The sequence below is a fragment of the Rana temporaria genome, chromosome 5 (genome assembly GCF_905171775.1).
Source record: "Rana temporaria chromosome 5, aRanTem1.1, whole genome shotgun sequence".
In the NCBI taxonomy this organism is placed as follows: domain Eukaryota; kingdom Metazoa; phylum Chordata; class Amphibia; order Anura; family Ranidae; genus Rana; species Rana temporaria.
Genome location: NC_053493.1, coordinates 390,462,253 through 390,484,937, shown reverse-complemented (window position 1 = coordinate 390,484,937; position 22,685 = coordinate 390,462,253). Strand labels below are relative to the sequence as shown.

General features: G+C 43.4%; 1 protein-coding gene across 1 annotated transcript in view; it reads left to right on the top strand.

The window, feature by feature from the left end:
* COL14A1 (collagen type XIV alpha 1 chain) overlaps positions 1–22,685 on the top strand; it is a 292,376-nt gene that overhangs the window by 164,570 nt on the left and 105,121 nt on the right. Inside the window, 10 exon segments of the mRNA XM_040354914.1 lie at positions 1,400–1,529; positions 4,692–4,730; positions 4,733–4,771; positions 4,774–4,829; positions 8,648–8,774; positions 12,270–12,408; positions 12,500–12,615; positions 12,618–12,662; positions 15,398–15,442; positions 21,983–22,122. Of these exon segments, the coding sequence (XP_040210848.1) occupies positions 1,400–1,529; positions 4,692–4,730; positions 4,733–4,771; positions 4,774–4,829; positions 8,648–8,774; positions 12,270–12,408; positions 12,500–12,615; positions 12,618–12,662; positions 15,398–15,442; positions 21,983–22,122 (876 nt within the window).

Below are 22,685 nucleotides of genomic sequence, written 5' to 3'. Positions count from 1 at the left end.
TTCATTTTATACAACATCGTATTATGGAAAATGCAGAAATAGAAGCTGAAACACAAAGGGGGGGGGGGGGATGAAAACTCCCAACTCTCCCAGTTGTGGGAATTACAGAGTAGAGATATCACTGCTGGAGAACCCAAGGCATAAAATAAAATGGGCAACTAGTTACATAGTAGGTGAGGTTGAAAAAAGACACAAGTCCACCAAGTCCAACTTATGTGTGTGATTATATGTCAGTATTACATTGTATATCCCTGTATGTTGCGGTCGTTCAGGTGCTTATTTAATAGTTTTTTTAAACTATCAATGCTCCCCGCTGAGACCACCACCTGTGGAAGGGAATTCCACATCCTTGCCGCTCTTACAGTTAAAACCCTCTACGTAGTTTAAGGTTAAACCTCTTTTCTTCTAATTTTAGTGTCTTGTTAAACTCCCTTCCGCAAAAAAAGTTTTATCCCTATTGTGGAGTCACCAGTAAGGTATTTGTAAATTGAAATCATATCCCCTCTCAAGCATCTCTTCTCCAGAGAGAATAAGTTCAGTGCTCGCAACCTTTCTTCATAACTAAGGTCCTCCAGACCCTTTATTAACTTTGTTGCCCTTCTTTGTACTCGCTCCATTTCCAGTACATCCTTCTTGAGGACTGGTGCCCATAACTGGACAGCATACTCCAGGTGCGGCTGGACCAGAATCTTGTAGAGTGGGAAAATCTATCCCTGGAGTTAATCCCTTTTTTAATGCACACCAATATTCTGTTTGCTTTGTTAGCAGCAGCTTGGCATTGCATGCCATTGCTGAGCCTATCATCTACTAGGACCCCCCATGTCCTTTTCCTTCCTAGATTCCCCCAGAGGTTCTCCCCCCAAAAACATTATTTTACATTTTTCTACAATAAGTTATTTCCCTGCTTAGCTTAGTATCGTCCGCAAATACAGAGATTGAACTGTTTACCCCATCCTCCAGGTCGTTTATGAACAAATTAACTAGGATTGATCCCAGCACAGAACCCTGGGGGACCCCACTACCCGCCCCTGACCATATTTCAGAACATTGCATCTTCACTAGCAACTTGAAAACCAATTTTCTCTTGCCATAAAGATCTGCCAAATGTGGATTAACCCCTTGAAATTGTATCTTTACCTCATTCCATAAAGCCTTTGGAAGCCTCCGTATCAATTGCAAGTTGAATTTCGCTGAATTTCAGTTGAAACTGGATTCATTTTATAAGCTCCCTGTTTCGCTGATTATTTTTTGAGGGACATTAGTATTTGCCTGGTTTGTCTTAGAACGATGACAGAACAGACTGTTGGATGAGAGTGCAAAACAGCTGTCTCCATTTTGTGTAGTGACTTATTTAACACTGGCAGCTATTTAATTGAATGGATCTAATATTTATTTTCAGATGAAGGTTCCTGCATCCATTACTGATGTTGAGCTGGATGAACTGACTCCCAGTACAGAATACACAGTGACAGTCTACGCAATGTTTGGAGAAGAGGCCAGTGATCCGCTCACAGCACAGGAAACAACATGTATGTAAAAAGCAGATGACAATAACTTATTAGGATGGCATTCAAGTGTATAAAGCTTTTCCCCTCTATTTTTGTACATAACTATTCAATCTTAACCCACAGGGGTGTATTTTTAATGCATCAAGTATCAGAATCATTAAGAATTTGCCCTACACCCTCCAACAAATTATTTGACATTCAGTATCGTTATTCACCCACTTCAAAAAAAAACTCTTGAGCAAAAAATGTTGCTGGTTTAGTCGGATGAGCAGCCAAAAGCAACTAATAAACCAGTGACTGGAGGAGGCTTCAAGCTTTCTGCAGAAATGTTTCCTCAAAAGATATACTTTTTAATGTCCAGATCCCCTCTATTTCAACACTCTCAAGACCTGATGAAGAAAGCTCTTTCGTACTCCTGACACTAACAAAGAACGAAACTAGGACTTCAAAATCTGTTCTCTTTCTTGCATATCCAATATACTTTCCTAAGGCCTCGTACACACGATAGGTTAACCAGAGGATAACGCGGTCTGATGGACCGTTTTCATCTGTCAAAACCGATCGTGTGTGGGCCCCATAGGTTGTTTAACCTTCGGTTAAAAGAAAAGCCAACTTGCTTTAAAATTAACCTATGGATTGGTAACCGATAGGTCAAAACCGATCGTTAGTAGGCACGACCATCGGTTAAAAACCCATGCATGCTCAGAATCAAGTCGACGCATGCTTGGAAGCATTGAACTTCGTTTTTTTCAGCACGTCGTTGTGTTTTACGTCACCGCGTTCTGACACGATCGGCCATTTAACCTATGGTGTGTAGGTGTGACGGACCATCAGTCAGCTTCATCGGTTAACCTATGACAACGGTCCTTCAGACCGTTGTCCTCTGGTTAACCTATCGTGTGTACGAGGCTTAAGAGTTTCAAGCGGCGCTGGTATACCCAGTAGTGTATTTAGGTTTTGTGCTGCCCTAGGCCTGACTAAACTTGTGCACCCCCTAATTTAAATATGACCCACCCCTTCCTGTCAAGGCCACACCCCTTTATGTTTAAGACCCGCGTGGGAACACTAGTTCTTAGGGCCTGGGGGGGGGGGGGCATTGGATTCCCTTAATTTGCATAGATGTTCTCTCACTTCCTGTTTGGCTATGGGGCTAGAAGTGAAGGGAAATCTCTGCAATGGGACAGGGATGGTAAATAAACTGACAGGGGCTATAAACCTCCCTTACTCTATCCAAAATGAAAAAAAAAAAGTGTTGCCTATAGTTCTACTTTAAGCACAAATTTCTGATAATTTTATGGAGAAGACTAAGAGGATATAACCATGCCAATGGTGCATCAGAAAACATATAGCACAGTGAGGAAGGTTTGTGGTCCAGGATGATAGGACAGTCAAAATTAGAAGCAGCTTGCGTTACACTAAGGCCGCGTACACACGATCGGTCAAAACCGATGAAAATGGACTGAAGGATCATTTTCATTGGTCCAAACCGATCGTGTGTGGGCCCCATCGGTCAGTTAACCTTTGGTCAAAAAAATGAGAGCTTGCTTTAAAATTGAACCGATGGACGCCTAACCGATAGGTCAAAACCGATCGTTAGTATGCAAAAGCATTGGGTAAAAACCCACGCATGCTCAGAATCAAGTCGACGCATGCTTGGAAGCATTGAACATCGTTTTTTTCAGCATGTCGTTGTGTTTTACGTCACCGCGTTCTGACACGATCGGTTCATTAACCGATGGTGTGTAGGCACATCAGACCATCAGTCAGCTTCATCGGTTAACCAATGACAACGGTCCTTCGAACCGCTCTCATCGGATGGACTGACCCCCCTGCAAAGTGCTTTCCTAGGCCTGGGCCGTGTTGGCCTAGCCCAGGATACAGTGTTGGGTATACCAGAGAAAAGCCTACCCACTCCTGTAACAGCAGAAAATCCACTTGACCAGAAAACTAATTAATATCAGGGTATCCAGCACTACCAAAAATCCACTTCCATAGGCACTAGATGCATGAAAAACAAAGTTTTGGCATGAGATGGACTTTGAAGAATATGTATAGCCCCAATTTTTTATTTGATTTTTGGAATCTCCCAAAGTAAGAGGAATTCGGTTTTGGACAGATGTCCTCATTGAAAATGTTTCCCTTTTCCACTTACCTCTTGATTTCGGGACAACACAATGTTTTTGATTTCCCATCTCTTTTCCTCTTTGTCACATTGGTCACCTGCCCAAATAGAGGGTGAATGTCACAAATGGTAACCTCATGAGATGGCAACCTGCCTGAATTGATTGTTCTTTCCAGATTGGGCGACAATCTCACATCTACTGCAGACCCTGCCAGCCAGTTGCTGTCTGTGGTAATAGTAAATTGGGCAGGTTACAAATGTGTTCTGATCTCTATTGTGTCCCCCATAATAAGCAGTGTCAACCATCTACACACTTCTACTGCTTTCTTCACTGACATAAAAAATCAATGTTCAGTGGTTCTTATTTATGAACCTGCCAGCTAGGGTTGTCCCGATACCACTTTTTTAGGACAGAGTACAAGTACCGATACTTTTTTTCAAGTAGTCGCCGATACCGAATACCGATACATTTTTTTAATGTCATGTGACCGTTTTCAAACCACAATACAGACCAAAGATATTTTCTTTAGAATGTGGGGCTGTTTTTTAGCATACGGTACTGGAAAACTACATATCATTGAAGGAGTGTCACTGTCAGTGCAGCTCATCGGTGCCAGTGCCCAAAAGTGCAGCTAGCCCAGTGCACCTATCAGTGCAGATCAGTGCCCATTAGTGCATCAGTGCAGGGAGGCAGCTTATTAGTGCATCTCATCAGTGCCACCCAATCAATGCCAGTGCCACCTATCAGTGCCATCCATTTATGAGTGCCATTCAATCAATGCCAGTGCCACCTATCAGTGCCATCCAATGGTGCCATCCAATTTGCGTTCGATGTCACAAAAAAAAAAAAAAGTATTCTATTTTGGTATCGGGAGTATTTGTGCAAGTACGAGTACTAGCGCAAATACTCGGTATCGGTCCCGATACCGATACTGGTATCGGTATCTGGACAACCCTACTGCCAGCCAACGTGTATGTGCAGTGGTCAGATTGCACATGCATTTCGAACCACCCATTCATCAGTCATCATGCTCCAGTCACTGTCTCCTCTTTGTCCACAGTGCCGTTAACACCTCCCAGAGACCTCCGATTTTCAAACATTGACACAGCTCAGCCACCGTCTCCTGGGACCACTCGCACAGAATGTAAATGGTTACCGGATTATGTACGTGAAAACGGGCGATTCAGACATCAACAATGTGAGTGATCCAACATTTTTTTATTATTATTACTAATTATTATAATACAGGATTTATATAGCACCAACAGTTTACGCAGTGCTTTACTGCTCATAAAGCTTACAATCTAAAGGAAGGGGAGGTGGTATAAAAGGTAATGCTGCACAAGATGATCTGTTGGAGGTGGAGTACATTTCTTGGAGGTAGGGGTATGCTTCCCTAAATAAATTCGTTTTCAAGAATCACCTAAAGGTGGACAGGGTAGGAGCTGATCAGACATACTGGGGCAGGGAGTTCCAGAGGATGGGAGAGGCTCTGGAGACGTCCTGGAGGTGAGTGTGGGAGGAGGTAACAAAGGAGCTAGAGAGCAAGAGGTCTTGGGAGGAACGGACAGGACAATTTGGGTGATATTTGCAGATGAGGTTTGGTGATATAGCTGAGGGCAATTTTATGGATGGCCTTGTATGCTGTGGTTAGCATTTAGAATTTTTTACAATGAGGTAGGGGAAGCCAGTGAACAGAGTGGCAGAGAGGGGCAGTAGTCACGGATCAGTTAGTAAGGTGTATTAGTCTACCAGCAGCATTCATAATAGACTGAAGGGGGGATAGCCTATGTAAAGGTAGGTCAGTGAGGAGGTAGTTGCAGTAGTCAAGGCAGGAAATAACCAAGGTGTGAATAAGTTGTTTTGTGGTGTCTTTAGTCAGAAAGGGGCAAATTTTGGAAATTTTGCGGAGGTTACGGCAAAAGATTTAGCCAGTGATTGGATGGGGGGGGGGGGTAAGAGAGGTAAGAGTCTAGGATTGCACCAGCACCCTGGCATGTGTGAAGGGACCAATGGTTGTGCCTTTGATCTGTAAAATGTATTCCTCTTTCAACTGCTTCACAGTCCTATTATAATTATTTATTTTTCCCTCTGCATAATGCTAAACCCTACCTATACGCTCATCTTGAACATTATTGGCCTTCATCATGTTTGTTTTAATACCAGTAACACTCTGTCTTAGTATTTTCTCTCTACTGTTTTCTTTACTCCCTAATTTTTCAAGACAATTCTGACAAATTTGCTGTCTGTCAAGGACCCTGGAAATATTTGTTGCCTAGCTATTAATATGCTGACTCCGAACTGGCTTCAGAACTTTCAGTGTAAAATTACCAGCCTGATAGTGGGAAGTGCCTGCACTAGCTGCTAAAATGCACATTCCTTTACCTGCAGCTGTAATCGGATTTTAAGGACAGATTATGGACAGGGAAGGTGTATAGTAAGGTGACCAGATTTTTAAAATGAAATCCAAGGACATTTTTTTTTTTTACAAGTAATGGCGGCAATCAGTGACTCTCTGCCCATCGCTGCCCGCCTGACAGCCTGTCAAGTCTTGTTCTTCGGGCCCCAGCTACTACTGGGTGGGAAGCGGAGGAAAATCACTCCGCCAGGGAAAGGCAAGGAGATAAGCAGGCAGGCGGCTGGCCGGGACTTGAGCCAAGGCAGAAGAACAGCGAGCCGAGCTGGATGGGCATGCGCTCGAAACTGAAGATATATTCCCTCCACTCCGACCAGCACATGATCATCAGAAAGGGCACAGATAATGGAAAGAAATAGACACCCTAAGCTAGTAGGAGTGGCGGAGCAGTGGTGTGTAATTCTGATTTTTATTTTAATTCTGCACTGACTGTCTTTGAAATTGCCCCAGCCCCTGTTCAAATCCAACCAGGGACAAAACCAATGTAGCACTACCCCTGAAGGAGCTGCTGGTTTGTTTGGGTGGCACGTTACCTCATGGCTCTCCGAATTCCTAGGGGTGTATGGTGCATATAGCAGTAGTAATGGAATGTCCACGACAGGTGTCTTTTTCTGTGCTCTTTATTACCCATTCCGGGTAAAAACATTAAAACTTGTGATGAAGAGTAGAGGTGAAGTATAAGAAGAAGTAGCAGACTCAGGCGCAAACAATAGGGAAAAAGTCCTGTTCCCAACAAGGGCTTAGTTTCTTCACACTCCAGCCAGAGTGGGTATAGCGTACCTGGACAGGCCCACTCTCACTGACCTGGCAGCCGGATTTTGCTCGAACTTGAAGGAAAAGTCTCTGCACAGACCCTCCTGAAATGGACTCAAGGGAAAAGCCTCTGCCCACAGGCCCTCTCTGTGATTGTGATTATGGAGATGATCCTCCTCGTTAGAATTGCATCTGGATCTCCTTCAGATAGTTTTCAGGTACCGACTGACAGGTGACCATCCTCTCAGTATCCAGCTACCTTGATCCCCAGTGGTTTGCCGAGACCCCTATTGGATCGCCAGCCTCTCATTGCCTCTCCTCAGATGGACTCCCCACCGAACAGCTACCTCGCTTGGGATCTTCAAGATTGGGAACCAGTCGACTACTGGGCTCCCTGCACAGCTTAAATGCTCCGGACCAACATGGTCCCGGAACCAGGAACACTGCGTGGCACGCGCACCCCAGCCTGGAAGGCCATTGCACTGGGGAGCCGTGATGCGCGGTCACCCTAAAGGTGGATGCCCCCCCAGCCTGAAGAAGAAGAACCCAGAACAATGGCATCTGCCCCCATAAATACCCTCCCCCAGCATGCACAGCGAGGCCAAGCCCTCCTGATAGGCTGCTGGGGCAGATCACCCAAACCTCGACTCCACTGCTGCCACCCACCGCCCTGGGGTAGGAACTACACCCCAGTAACAATAGACAGCCCACAGCACAGCCAGGCTGAGACAGAGACCAGTTTTGAACGTAATATTTGGATCAGAGTCAGTTAACACTCTGATCCCTCTCTAAATTTAACTAGCACCTGTACTTTTTAAGTAACCAGGCGCTACACCAAGAACAAACTTGGCCTGGGGACAGTGTCCTCAATCCGGGGGACTGTCCCTGGGGATGTCTGGTCACCCTAGTGTATAGTAAGCTTAAAGTTCAGCCAAAGGTCAGAATGTTTCAGAAGGCCTCAAAGAAAAAAAATGGTAATGCTTTACCTACAGCCAGGCAGTTGATTGTCATTTTCCAACACTCTCAGCTAACTTTCAATCCCAAAAGCAACTATATAAATCAAGGGAACCTACCACCAACAATATCTGTAAACACAATCAGAGCTGTTGGTTGGCCTGATTAGATCTTCTTTGCAATTAGAAAGTGGTTGGTTGAATGTGGGTGAAAAGCTTTATGGTTACTATTAACATTACAATCTGACCGCACAATCTCCTTCAGATATACCAGCAGCTCTGTCTGATAGGATACAAGCTGATTGGATGGTTTAGGCAGGCCCATATATTCCAAAGTTTTGGTAAATAAAAAGTTGGTCGTACAAAGATTGGAGGTTATGAAATGCTTTTGTGAGGAGAAAAATATCTCATTACCCCTAGCATCTAGTCTGCTTCCAACTGCCATTTTTACATGTATTATTTAAAAGGATAGGAGGGTTTAGTTCAACTTAAATAGACAGAACATAAGGAAATGCAAATGTAATGCAGAGATGTATTAGATTTTTTTACTCTGAATTTATTTTAATGACCAGAATAACTACCAGAAAAAAGGTGTTTGTACTAACAGTGTTGTGTTTCTTTAAATAATACTTTAGATATATACATATTCTGTATCTTTTGCCTGCATAACAAATATACCGTGTTAGTATTAACCCCCTAACTTGCTACTTCTCTTTCTCTCTGTTCTCTATGTTAATAGCAACTCTATGAGTCCATTAACCTTACATGTACCATCTTGGCCTGTGCATGATGTTGAGTGGTTATCTGAACAAGGTATTGGCTGAGTTCTCCACCTTAGTTTCATAGTAATCCTAGAGAAGGTAATACTACATTTGTAATGCCTTCATCTTACAGGTGGAAGTTGGTCGAGTTTCATCCTACAATTTAAAGAAACTGGCATCGCTCACAGAGTACACGGTGGCCATCTTCTCTGTTTTTGATGAAGGACAATCTGAGCCCCTCACAGGCACTTTTACTACAAGTAAGTCAGAGTCATTAGGTAGATGTGGGCAGCTTAAACCTCCTTTACTCCAGGGCTAATGGGCATTTTTTCCTTTCAAATACTCAATATCCTCTAGTGTAAAGCCTGCCGTAGGCATTAGAGGCCAGTCAAATATGTGACTATGTTCCATCAGCCCTAAGGAATATATGCTGACCCCAGGTCCCAAAGACTTGTGGTGTTTAGTAGATAGTTAGCCTGTGAAATGAGGTAGAAAAGGAGTATTGCAAACACATACAGTACCAGATTACTTGCTAAAAAATGTTATTCTGTCAACAGTAACAACGACACTCCACCCAGGGAGGACATCAGTGATGTTTTTCTCTGTCACTGCTGACAATATATACATTTTTTGTACACAAGGATTCAGCAATGTATGGCTTTACTACTTTTGCATGCAGACAGTGTGGTGAAATGATTGATTCTGGAGGTTGTCACCACCCGCTGCTGGTGGGAGAGAAGCACAGGAACTTTGGGCCAGATCCACAAAAGGGATACGCCGGCGTATCTACTGATACGCCGTCGTATCCCTGTTTCTATCTATGGAACTGATCCACAGAATCAGTTTCTCATAGATAGGCAGAAGATCCGACATGTGTAAGGGACTTAGGCCTCGTACACACGGCCGAGGAACTCGACGTGCCAAACACATCGAGTTCCTCGGCCAGTTCAGCACTGAAGCCGCCGAGGAGCTCGGCGGGGCGAGAGCTCCCATAGAACAACGAGGAAATAGAGAACATGTTCTCTATTTCCTCGCCGAGCTCCTCGTCGGCTTCCTCGGCCGAAAGTGTACACACGGCCGGGTTTCTCGGCAGAATTCAGCCAGAAACTCGGTCGGAAGCTGAATTCTGCCGAGGAAACTGGTCGTGTGTACGGGGCCTGACACTGTCGGATCTTAGGATGCAGTACCGCAGCCGCCGCTGGGGGCATTTCTCGTCGAAATCCAGCGTCGGGTATGCAAATTAGCACTTACGGAGATCCACAAAGCTTTTACGCTTAGTTTTTTCTCCGTAAGTATTAGTTTGCCGTCGCAAAATTAGGGCTGCTTTTACAAGGTGTAAACTTAGTACACCTTGTAAAGTATACCTTCTATCCCGCGTCGCTGTCATTTTTTTTTTATTTTTTTTTTTTTTTTCCGCCGCAACTCTTTTTTTTTTTTTTTACGCCCGTCGCGATTCTCAAAACCCGGCGCAACGTAAAACCGCGCAAAGCACGTCGGGAAAATCGCGTCAGGAGCATGCGCAGTACGTCCGGCGCGGGAGCGCGCCTAATTTAAATGGGACTCGCCCCATTAGATTAGGAATGCCTTGCGCCGGACGGATTTAAGTTACACCGCTCAAAATTTCTAGGTAAGTGCTTTGTGGATCGGGGCACTTAGGTAGAGATTTTGCAGCGGTGTAACTTAAACGGGAAAAAATTAAGTTACGCCGGGTTTTTTGTGGATCAGGCCCTTAGAGTAGATTCATGAAAATGTTTAAGGAGCAGGGTTTTCCAACATATTAAAACATTTCTCTCACCAAAAAGCCTCAGGCTGTGGATGTGCCAATGCCCTATAAACATGACGCTTTCTCTTGGTCTAGCCATTTTACAATGTTATTCAATGTCAGTAGGACATTGTTGGGTGATTGTTAGGAGATAGTCTTGTGAAATTAACCCTCAGACATATGATGATAGGATAAATAGCCCATTAGTGGCTACCTATTGAGCAATTACGGTACAGCTCCATTTACAAAAAAGTGGCCATATTGCTGCTTTAAGAAAACAAAAACATCATTAATGTATAAAGTACAATTACTTTTTTTTTATTATTATTATTATTATTAGTTTAAGCTTTTTAAAAAAAAATCAACATTGGAAAGTACAATTAAGTGATTTACAAACGTGCACTTCGGGATTCCAATGCAGATGAAGTGCCATTCAGGAATAGCCAAAAAAGAAGATGGGAGGAAAGAACCTAGTCTCCTTCTTCATCCCTTTACTCCAGTGTGCCAGACCATATTGGAAGGTCCCAATCTGCTGAAAAAACATCAAAAATAACTGAATCTCTCATCTCTTCAGCTGTATGTCATTAGAGCTCAGCTGTGGGGGAAAAGTAACTGCTTGACTGATAGGAGGAGGACAGCACAGCCCGAAATCGCATAAAAAGTCCTTCTATAGCGTATTGAAACAAAGTGAAGAAATATACCTGTAAGGTGACATTCAATAAAGTGCTTAAGTGCCAAATCCACTGTGCTGCCGTAATCGCATGAAGCAGCATAGCCCAAAAATCGCATGAAAATGTCCTTCTTTGATAAAAAGCTCTATAGATCCATTGGTTGCAATTCAAACAGTGCTGTGATTCCACACACAGGGGCTCCCCACCCTTAGGTAATGCTGTTCACCTTAGAGCGTGTGACCTTGCGTTTAAGCTTAGTCAAAACACGCTTCTGAATCACCACTGGATTCTGAGTGTACTGCGGGGGCCCAGACTGTTTGGTATCGGTGTCTCCTGCTTTACGATGCTTTCTCCTCATAAACAAATGGCAAAAGAAGAGGCTCGATGGTGTGATATCGTTTGTATGAAATGTATTTAATAAAAAAAAACCTTAATGGGGTACTCATATGATAAAGGTGCATCAGTGCACCGCTCTGTACGAGGCATAAATAATTGGGGATATGTGCGCGATCGGATCTTCCTCCTCTGTAGGCAGACCTGCTGCCTTCTCCACGGTCTTCCAGGACGATACCAAACCGATACCAAACAGTCTGGGACCCCTCAGTACACTTAGAATCCAGTGGTGATTCAGAAGCGTGTTTTGACTAAGGTCACACACGCTAAGGTGAGTGCCTATTACCTAAGGGTGGGGAGCACCTGTGTGTGGAATCACAGCAGTGAGCCAATCAGGAGACAGAGTGGGTGGGGGTGAACCACTGCTCCATGTGTAAATGGATACACAGAGCCACGGCTCAGGAGTGCGCCTGCTTGGATGCCCCTATATCAAGCAGGAGGGAGGGGCCAGGGTCGCCGGCAAGGGACCCAAAAAGAGGAGGATCCAGGCTGCTCTGTGCAAAACTATTATACAGAGCAGGAATGTATAATATGTTTGTTATTTTAAAAAAAATGTAACATCACTTTAAGGGTAGCTGTGTGTAGTAAAGGATATGCAATAGAACAGTTTTATTTTATTAAAATCAGTGTACTGAGGTTTTGTACTGTCTGTTACATACTCCCTTGTGGCACAGTCATCAAAGCATTTGGCCATTTAAGCCCCTCCAACTGTTGATGCAATATAACCACACCCACATCGTGGTGCCGCTATATTGCCACATACCATTTTTCAGGGGAGGGATGCAAAAAATTACCAGCCCCGGGTGCCCGGATGTGCTAGCTACGCCTCTGCTACTGACAACTGTGATATCTATCACCTTGTAGAGGGCCTTGGAAGATAAAGATGCCATAGAACTCAATATTAATAAAAGCTTGTTATTTTTTGACAGAGCCGGTGCCATCTCCTCGTGATCTGAAAGTCAGGGATATTACCTCTCAAAGTTTTGTGGCTTATTGGACAAATTTTGCACCAGATATAACTATGTACAGACTACAGTGGACACCCCGGAGAGGCGGCACCACCAAGAGGTAAACTAGCTACTGATTTGTTGTTTTGGGCATCTTTAAAGACCAGGTTCAACTCTACAGCTATGTAAGGCAAATAGGACTAAATGTGTAGACTTATACTACTTTATATTTGTTTTGTCTAGGCTATAATTAAAGGGAACGTCAACTCCCATCTTATTGACCGCTTGACGCATAGCACAGAGTATGAAGTCTCTCTATCAGCCATATTGAGGATGAATCGGAAAGTGATACCCTGTCAGCCTTGGCTACATCATGTAAGAACTCTATCTATCTATCTATCTATCTATCTATCTATCTATCTATCTATCTATCTATCTATCTATCTATCTATCTATCTATCTATATATCTACCTCTGTTTATTTCATTAAATTAGTTTTTGGCACCAAGAAACCAGTAAGGATAAACAAATTACCTTTTACATTACTCCTAACACTCATTTATCCCCTAGCCCACTGTTGCCCAACCTGTACCCCAGGTGCCCAACCTGTACATATGCAGCCCCATGACAAAGGCTACCGTGTGCTTTAGTGCTTAGTTTAAACTGGGAGTAAACTCCCATGTATGACGTTTACCAATAGGTAAGCCTATAATAAGGCTAGGTACAGTAAAAAATCTCTAAACGTGCACCGTTTAGGAGACGTTTACAATCGATGCAGCCGGTGATGTCACAGGGCATACCCGTGCTGTTTCCTTCAGAGGCTGTGCAGCAAACAGTGACAGTATATAAATGTCATCACTGGCTCGGCCAATGAGATGCCCGGAGCCCCCAAACCCAGAAGGAAGACCGGGTCAAGATGCAAGCGCCTGCATTGGAGGGCTTCGTTTTTCAGGTAAGCCTGTCACATTATAACTAAAACTGCCTACTACCGCTTTAAGCCAGTGAAGGAAACATGTTCAAGGCTGGCTGGTTTGATTTAGTTATTTCACGTATCTTACTTTTTCTTTTTTGCTGTCCATCCCTTTTTCTCTTTTTATGTTTTTTTTTCCTCTCTGATCTTTTGTAATTGAACTTGCTAAGACAAATATCAAATGTGGCACAAATATTTTTAATGGGGCTTTAGGGAGCATAGACATGGAAGCATTGATATATTATATAAAGTGATCTCTAGCAGTCAGATATAACCTTTCTACAGTCAAAAACTGTTCCCTTAAAGCCTGTTCCCTACTATGGCATGATTGTAGTCTCAGGCCATCTCCTGTAGCATGATCAGAGTTTCTGACCATCTCTTCTAGCATGCCTATAGACTTTGACCATCTCCCTCTGAAAGCTTTCTGTAGCATGAACCATGACCTTTACATGAATATATATATATATATATATATATATATATATATATATATATATATATATATATATATTATTTAAATATACATATGTGGCCCTTGATGTCAGTGGAGTTCAAACGTAACTTAGCCTTACGCCCCATACACACTATTAGATTTTCTGCAGATTTTTGTCTTCAGATTTACAAAACCATGTAGTGCAAGGGCCTGCCTGATTGCATACAAATTGAAACTCTTAAGCCTCGTACACACGATTGGATATCTGATGGAATCTAATGCGCATGGATTTTTTCGTCGGATATCCGATGAAGCTGACTTTCATCAGTCTTGCCTACACCCATCAGTCAAAAATCCGATCGTGTCCAAAACGCGGTGACGTACAACACTACGACGTGAGAAAAATGAAGTTCATGCTTCCGAGCATGCATCGACTTGATTCTGAGCATGCGTGGATTTTGACCGATGAGTCCATACAGACGACGGATTTTTCTATAGGTTTTTTATCCATAGGAAAAATGTAAAACATGTTCTATTTTTTTTTCACAGATGGAAAACAAACCGATGGGGCCCACACACGATCGTTTGTCTGATGAAAACAGTCCATCGGTCTGTTTTCATTGGACAAACCGATCGTGTGTACAGGGCTTTAAGGTTTGACATCATATTATATGATTTTGGTAAATCTGAAGGCAAAAATCTGCAGAAAATCGAAATAGTGTGTATGGGGTCTTAATGTTGAACCTGACCTTTAACAAATATACTTAACTGTTAATTTACTAACATGTAACCCTAATCTAACTGTAACCCCTGACCCTCTAAAAAAAAATAAGAATTATAAGCATCACTGGTGCAAGTCCAGGGTCAAGTCCTGGGGAAAAAAGTGTGGGAACTCCCACCCAAGATCACTCCCCCACCAAAAAATAAATAAATAGATACGCTCATATGCATAATTACTAACTGCAAGTTCTTTCTAAATCCTGTGATAACTCGCGGCAGACCTCCGCAATGTCTCCTGGGAACAATGACAAAAGCTCCCCGGAGACATTGCGGCATCGAGGAAGTGACGGAATACCCGCACACTACTGATGAATCCATATACAGGAAGCGGCCAGTAACATAAAGGATTACTAAGGTTCGCCTTGCCCCTGACAAGTGACTACTCGAGCTGGGCATCGCCGCATAGTGAAGGGGATTGGCTCGGCGGCTCGGGCTGCTCTCGGCTATGCTCTAGTCAGGGAAGGGAACTGAAGTTCCTGCTGTGAAAAAAGTAGCAGGAACCTCCCGTTTCCCACGTGTTCCCGCAGTAGACTTGAGCCCTGTGCAAGTCTATCTATCTATCTATTTATTAGCTTCATATTTTGGTACAGATTATTCTGCTTAATCTAACTGACCTTTGTGGGGGTACTTTTTGGAGCTTAGTATGAAGACCTCAAGCAGTATCCAAGCCTAACCATTCAATCTTTTTCCTTCCGAACTTTTCTAAATATTTTTTGCAGTATGATGTCTGCTGTGTATACTAACACATTTCAATTATTGGTTGGGTGTGTTATGTAAATTAAACACATAAGCTGTCCAGAATGGATGTTAAAATGTTAGAATTGTATTACTTTATTTAGATATAAGGGGGGTGTGCCCAGGCTTTGGTAATATTAATCAACCATTTGAAATGCCCACAATGCATTGATGTATTTCTTATGGTTCCAGTGATGCGGACCACTCAGGCTCCAACTACAGCCAAGACCGACAACAGCAGGTAACAATCTTTAAGTTAGTTTAGGCTAGTTGTTAAAAGTGTTTCTATGCCTTGTACCTTCCGAGCCAGGGAATGCCCAGAGGCTCTGTTATGTAAATACCAACTCTTTTTCTGAAACAAATAAAAAGAATAAAAAAAGAAATCTTTATTTTAAGATGACCTTGTTATACTATAACCCCAGGAACATTTCACAGTTGTGTTGAATAGTTAATTTGGACAATTTTTTTTAATTTTGCCAAAAATTTAAGATAACTTTGCCTCTGAGGTTTATAGATGGGAGGCTACAGTCCACTGTTGATGTAGCCATGCAGGAAGAAGTGGCAAGATAGTAGACATGTGCAATCCGCTCCGTTCTAAATTCGTTTTTTTTTATGAATTTTCACAAATTTGCCAATTTGGGCACATCCGAATGAACAAAAACCTGTTTAAACAAATTTTTCCGAATACTCGTAAATTTGAATATGCAAAAAATCTTAAATTTGAAAATTCGTAAGTTCGTAAATTAGTAAATCAAAAACCCAAAAATCTGAAAATCTGAAAAAATAACTAACTAATAATAACTTAAAGGGGTTGTGTAATTGTTTTTTCACCTTAATGCATCCTATGTATCACGGGAGCAAGCTCGCAAAAGCTTTCCACCATGCAAGCTCGCTCGCATGAAGGTGGAAAGCTTTTGCGAGGAGGAGCTGAGACAGCCGCCGAGGGACCGTAGAAGACAGGGTTAGGGCACACTCTGTGCAAAACGAGCTGCACAGTGGAGGTAAGTATAACATGTTAGTTATTTAAAAAAAAAAAAAGTTTGCCTTTAGTGACCCTTTAACTATTATTAACTATTAAATTATAGGTGTTGGAATTTCCTTTAAATTTGGCTGTTGGTGAAAGTAACAAATATGAACAAATTATCCGAAATAACAAAATGCCCTATCTAAACGAATAGAATGTAGCGAAATTAATAAATATAAATAATAATAATAATAAAAACGTTTTATTATTATTATCTATTATACATTTGTTCCGTTAGATGCAGCATTTGTTATTTCAGATAATTCGTAACTTCGAATTCATTAACAGCCAAATTTGAAAGGAAAATCAAATACCTATAATTTAATAGTTAGTTGTTATTAGTTAGTTAGTTTGTTATTCTTTAGAATTTTTGGATTTTCTTTCTTTATTTTGGGATTTTCGAATTTTCAAATTTACGAATTTACAATTTTAAAACTTTTCAAATCTACAAATTTTAAAATTTTTGGATTACTGATTTTCGAATTTAAAATGTTTTGAATTTACGAATAGTGATCATAACGAATGACCTGAAAAACAAACAAACAGAGAAACAGTTAGGCTGGCCATGCATGTTCAGTTCTCTTGTAGAATTTTCCTTTAGATTTACCCTAAATTATGTAGTGTTATGCCGCATACACACGATTGGATTTTCCGATGAAAAAAGTCTGATGGACTTGTTTCATCGGTGTCATGGACCTTGGAATGCTGAAGGGTATCTCTTTGAAATCTGTTACACAGTGGGGGGGGTCTTCTGCTCTGTCTTAAGGCCAGACGGCTCCATTGTTCTGTGTCTGCCTATTGTGTACATTGATTGCCCCCTGGGGCTTCTGTCTCAATACACATAACAGTCCCTCCATTCAAGCTATCGGACCAATCCCTTCTGACTCATGTTCAAGTCCTCATTTGCATGGTTATGAGGACCTGAAGGAGAACTCGATGTACTTTACAATTGACCAATAGGAAAGCGATTGTTGGGGGCGGGATGTTCCAAATTCTGTTTAAAAGTGTGTTGTGTACTTCCAATAAAGGTCTTCCTGTTTGAACTTACATACAGCCTGCCTGGTGTTTTGTTCTTATGGATCCCGAACGGCACATAGCTGTAGTTCGGATCCCGGGGCCTTGGATGACTGAACCATCAGACGTTGAGATCTGCAAGCTGACTCACTAGTAGCAGAGGAGTGTCGGGAGAGCGGAAGCGAGCAAGGGTCTCGTTACAATCGGAAATTCCGATCATGTGTAGGCCCCATCGGTCTTTGTTCCATCGGAGTAAAAAAATAGAACATGTTTTAAATTCTTCCGATGAAAAAAAAAAAACGATAGGAAATTCCTATCGTCTGTGTGCAACTCCCACGGAGAAAAAACCCGCGCATGCCTCAGAATCAAGTCGACGCATGCTCGGAAGCATTGAAATTAATTTTTCTCGGCTCGTCGTAGTGTTTCACGTCATCGCGTTTTGGACGGTTGGAATTTAGTCTGACAGTGTGTATGCAAGACAGCTTGAATGGAATTCTGATGAAAAAATCCATCGGATTTTAGACTATCGGAGAATCCAATTGTGTGTACGCGGCATAAGGGCCTGCCCAATTGGATACGATTGAAAGTTGTATAGTTTTGACCTCATAATATATAGGTTTTGGTAAATATAAAGGAAAATTGTACAAGAACATTTAACATGTATGGCCAGCCTTACTTTCCCCTGCATTAGCCATTATTAAAGGGGCTCCCAGATTCCGATAAGCCTCCCGCCCGCATACCCCGACAACCAACGGCCAGGGTTGTCGGGAAGGGGCCCTGTCCTCATCAACATGGGGACAGGGTGCTCTGAGGTGGGGGGGGGCCGCAGTGCGCCCCCCTGCCCCAGAGCACCCAACCCCCCATGTTGAGGGCATGCAGCCTGGTACGGCTCAGGAGGGGGGGGGGGGCGCTCGCTCGTCCCCACTCCCTTCCTGGCCGGCCGGGTAGCGTGCTTTGGATACGGGTCTGGTATGGATTGTAGGGGGACCCCCTACGCCGTTTTTTTTCGGCGTAGGGGGGCTCTCCTTACAACCCATAACAGACCTAAGGGCCCGGTATGCTCCTGAGGGGGGAACCCATGCCGGATTTTTATTTAAAATCCGGCGGGGACTTCCCCCTCAGGATTCATAACAAACGCCGCACACGTGTAGAATTGGCGGGAATCCAAGTCGGATCTCCCGTCGCTTCTATGACGGCTCTGTCTCCATCGCGGCAAGCCAGCTCGGCGCTGGCTCCCGCGATGGGGCTCGTAGGTGCTCAATCTCGCCGAGAAAGAGAGCGAGATTGACACAATATCGGGTTCACCTACTGTAAGTGTGCTATTGGGTTAGTGAAAAAAACATCTAAATTCTAAAGTTAGCAGTCATGATGGTTCAGCAGCCTTCATCCTCCTGCTAGGTAGTCATGCGACCACATAGTGCCACCTTCTTGTTTGCATGACAGGTAATTATAGGAAATGTACAAAGCTAGCTGCATTTTTTTTGCTTGCCATGTCATGTCACTACACAGCCTCAGCCTCAAGTTTTCTTAAAAGAGAGAATTACTGGAAAGAATGTAGGAATAACAGTCATTATGGTTCAGAGGTTTTATAGTCTTACAGGATGTTGATGCCAATATATATGTCGAATTTCCTGCCTATGGGAACCAGAAGATCTCTGTCCTTGACAAAAAATAAATTGTAGTTATTGTTATGAAGTGGCTTATATTTCCCACAATACTGATTAAAGTGGATGTAAACCCGAATTTTTTTTTTTTTTTTATGTCACAATGTACAGTATAAGAATTCCTATCATCTGTGCCCAGTCTTGCCACACAGAGTTAATCCAGCTCTGAACAATCCTCTTGTATTGTTCAGTGAAATAAAACGGACTTACAGAGAAAAACATTAGTCTGTTCCGCCCCCTTGCTGTGAGTGACAGGTTATTTACATATCTCATGCACTAGCCTGGAGACAGGCATTATTTTTAATTCCCAACCCCACTCCTTTTCTGAAGTCATGTGGTTACTTTTCTGGATTTTGATTGGATGTTAGTGATCATAGCAGAATTTAGTGTAAGGAATACACAGGAAGATATGCATGTTGACAAGAGGAGTATAGAGGAGGGCGGCGAGTCTACTGACATCACAACTCCACCCACCGAGCTCCAGACAACAGATCCGCCCGCAGAATCTGCAGTTTTCCAGTTCTTATAACAGACAGAGGGGTGACATTTGACAGGTAAGGATACATGCAGGAGGCATCTATATCCTTATAGATCAGCCGTCACTAAATGGCGGCCCGCGGTCCGAGTCCGGACCGAGTGGCGCTTCTCCCCGGACCGCCAGGCCGCCAGTATAATTGTAAATGGCAGCGTTAGTTTGCTGGGATCGTGGGTTTCCTCAGCAACCACTGACGCTGCGTGCATGTGCCCGCCCCCTGCTCCTCACCGCAGGTCTCTGTGAAAACAAAAGTTGACGGGCCGTGAGTAGGGGCGTAACGTCATGCGCGCCCTGCCCCCTGCTGCTCGTAGTTCCCGGCTCTCCCTGCGAGTAGATGCGTGAGGTCACGGGCTGGCCCCGCCCCCCGCTGTTCGCGGTTCCCGGGTCCTGGCTCCCAATGTCTCGCAGCTTCCGCCCTCCTGCATGCAAGGTATGTGTTATACACCTAACTAGTGATCACTAAAGTATTTATATTGTGCACACTGCTGGGCATATTTAAATTAAAGGTCAGGCTGATGGGCACCTTTCTTTATTTTAAGGGGCACTCTGATGGACAAATTTTAATTTAAGGGGAACACTGATGGACAAATTTTATTTTAAGGGGCACGCTGATGGGTATATTTTTAATGTGCACACTGATGGGCATATTTTGTTAAGGGGCACACTGATGGACTATTTTGTTGTACCCATCAGAGTGCCCCTTAACATAAAATGTGGCCATCAGTGTGCACATTAAAAATATACCCATCAGCGTGCCCCTTAAAATAAAATTTGTCCATCAGCATGCCTCATAAAATAAAATTTGTCCATCAGTGTGCCCCTTAAATTAAAATTTGTCCATCAGCGTGCCCCTTAAAATAAAATGTGCCCATCAGAGTGCCCCTTAAAATAAAATGTGCCCATCAGCGTGACCCTTATTTTATGTTAAGGGCACTCTGATGGGCACATTTTATTTTAAGGGGCACGCTGATGGGTATATTTTATGTTAAGGGACACTCTGATGGGCAAATTTTTGGTAATGAGCACTCTGGTGGGCATATTTTATGTTAAGGGGCACGTTTTGTTGTGCTCATCGGAGTGCCCCTTAATATAAAATGTGCCCATCAGGGTGTCCCTTAACATAAAATTTGCCCATCAGAGGGTCCCTTAACATATAATGTGCCCATCAGCGTGACCCTTATTTTATGTTAAGGGGCATGCTGATGGGCACATTTTATGTTAAGGGGGACTCTGATGGGACATCTGATGTAAGGAGGCACTCTGACGGGAATGTTTGATTTAAAGGAGCACTGTGATGGGGACACCTGATGTAAAGGGGCACTGTGGTGGGGACACCTGATGTAAAGGGGCACTGTGATGGGGACACCAGATGTAAAGGGGCACTGTGATGGGGACACCAGATGTAAAGGGGCACTGTGATGGGGACACCTGATGTAAGAGGGCCCTGTGATGGGGACACCTGATGTAAGAGGGCCCTGTGATGGGGACACCTGATGTAAAGGGGGACACCTGATGTAAAGGGGCACTGTGATGGGCACACTTGATGTAAAGGGGCACTGTGATGGGGACACCTGATGTAAAGGGGCACTGTGGTGGGGACACCTGATGTAAAGGGGCACTGAGATGGGGACACCAGATGTAAAGGGGCACTGTGATGGGGACACCTGATGTAAGAGGGCACTGTGATGGGGACACCTGATGTAAAGGGGCACTGTGATGGGGACACCTGATGTAAGAGGGCACTGTGATGGGGACACCTGATGTAAGAGGGCCCTGTGATGGGGACACCTGATGTAAAGGGGGACACCTGATGTAAAGGGGCACTGTGATGGGGACACCTGATGTAAAGGGGCACTGTGATGGGGACACCTGATGTAAGAGGGCCCTGTGATGGGGACACCTGATGTAAGAGGGCCCTGTGATGGGGACACCTGATGTAAAGGGGGACACCTGATGTAAAGGGGCACTGTGATGGGCACACTTGATGTAAAGGGGCACTGTGATGGGGACATTTGATGTAAGAGGGCACTGTGATGGGGACACCTGATGTAAGAGGGCACTGTGATGGGGAAACCTAATGTAAAAGGGGCGCTGTGATGGGGACACCTGAAACTTGACAATAAATATTGTTGAAATTGTACATTTCTCATGTTTTAATAGAAATACAATGACTACAATCTTTCTCAGAGTCATAACACAGACTTGAGGTTCGGACCTCGGCCCAAAGAAAATTTTGCTGACCGGACCTCCTTGAATTTTAATTAAGTACCCCTGTTATAGATCAACACTATGGCAGTAGTTTAGAAAGGATGAGAGTGGCTTTACATCCACTTTAAGCTTTACATACTGTATATGTAAGTAGTATTGTCACTTTCCAATTATTGATATCTTTACCAAAATGCAGAATGAAAGGAGGCGCTCTCATTCGTTCAGTCCCAGTCTTCCTCTGTAAAACTAAGAGAGGCCTGATAAGGTGATTGTTCCCTTGACCAGAAGATGAAAGAATCACATTAAATCCATGTTCTTATGTGTCTTTGCAGCTGTCCGATTTGGGATCAGAAACCTCAAAATAGATGATGAAACAACATCTAGTCTTCACGTATCTTGGCTTATGAATGATGCTAACATTCGTCAGTACATCGTGTCCTACATCACTGCTTATGGAGATCGTGAAGAACAGGTAAGCTTGAAATTACAAGGATAAATACAGTAAAACCTTGGTTTGAGAGTAACTTGGTTTAGGAGCATTTTGCAAGACAAGCTAAATTCTTTGATACATGTTGACTTGATATACAAGTGATGTCTTGATATACAAGTAGCGTCATGTCACAACTGAGTATAAAAAAGATGAGAGGCGCCGTAGCAATATGGTTACATTTAATGAAGGTACAACATTTAGCAACTTACATGGTTGATTAAAACAGACACGTCTAACTATGGAGACATCCGGGGTAAAGCTGTCCACATAGACCATCCTCCATACGGCCATTGACGTAATCCCTTCCACGCTGTACTACACGAGTGCTTCAAGCTTCACTTTCAGATCGCTCTCCGGCAGGGTAGTCTTCCCGGTCATGATTGCAGACTGACAGCGGTGAGAGCCGGCGGTGAGGAGGACGGTCTATGTGGGCAGCTTTCCCCCGGATCCCTGCATACTTAAATGTGCCTGTTTTAATCATCAGCCATGTGAGTTGCTAAATGTTGTGCCTTCATTAAATGTAACCATATTGCTACACAGGGTAA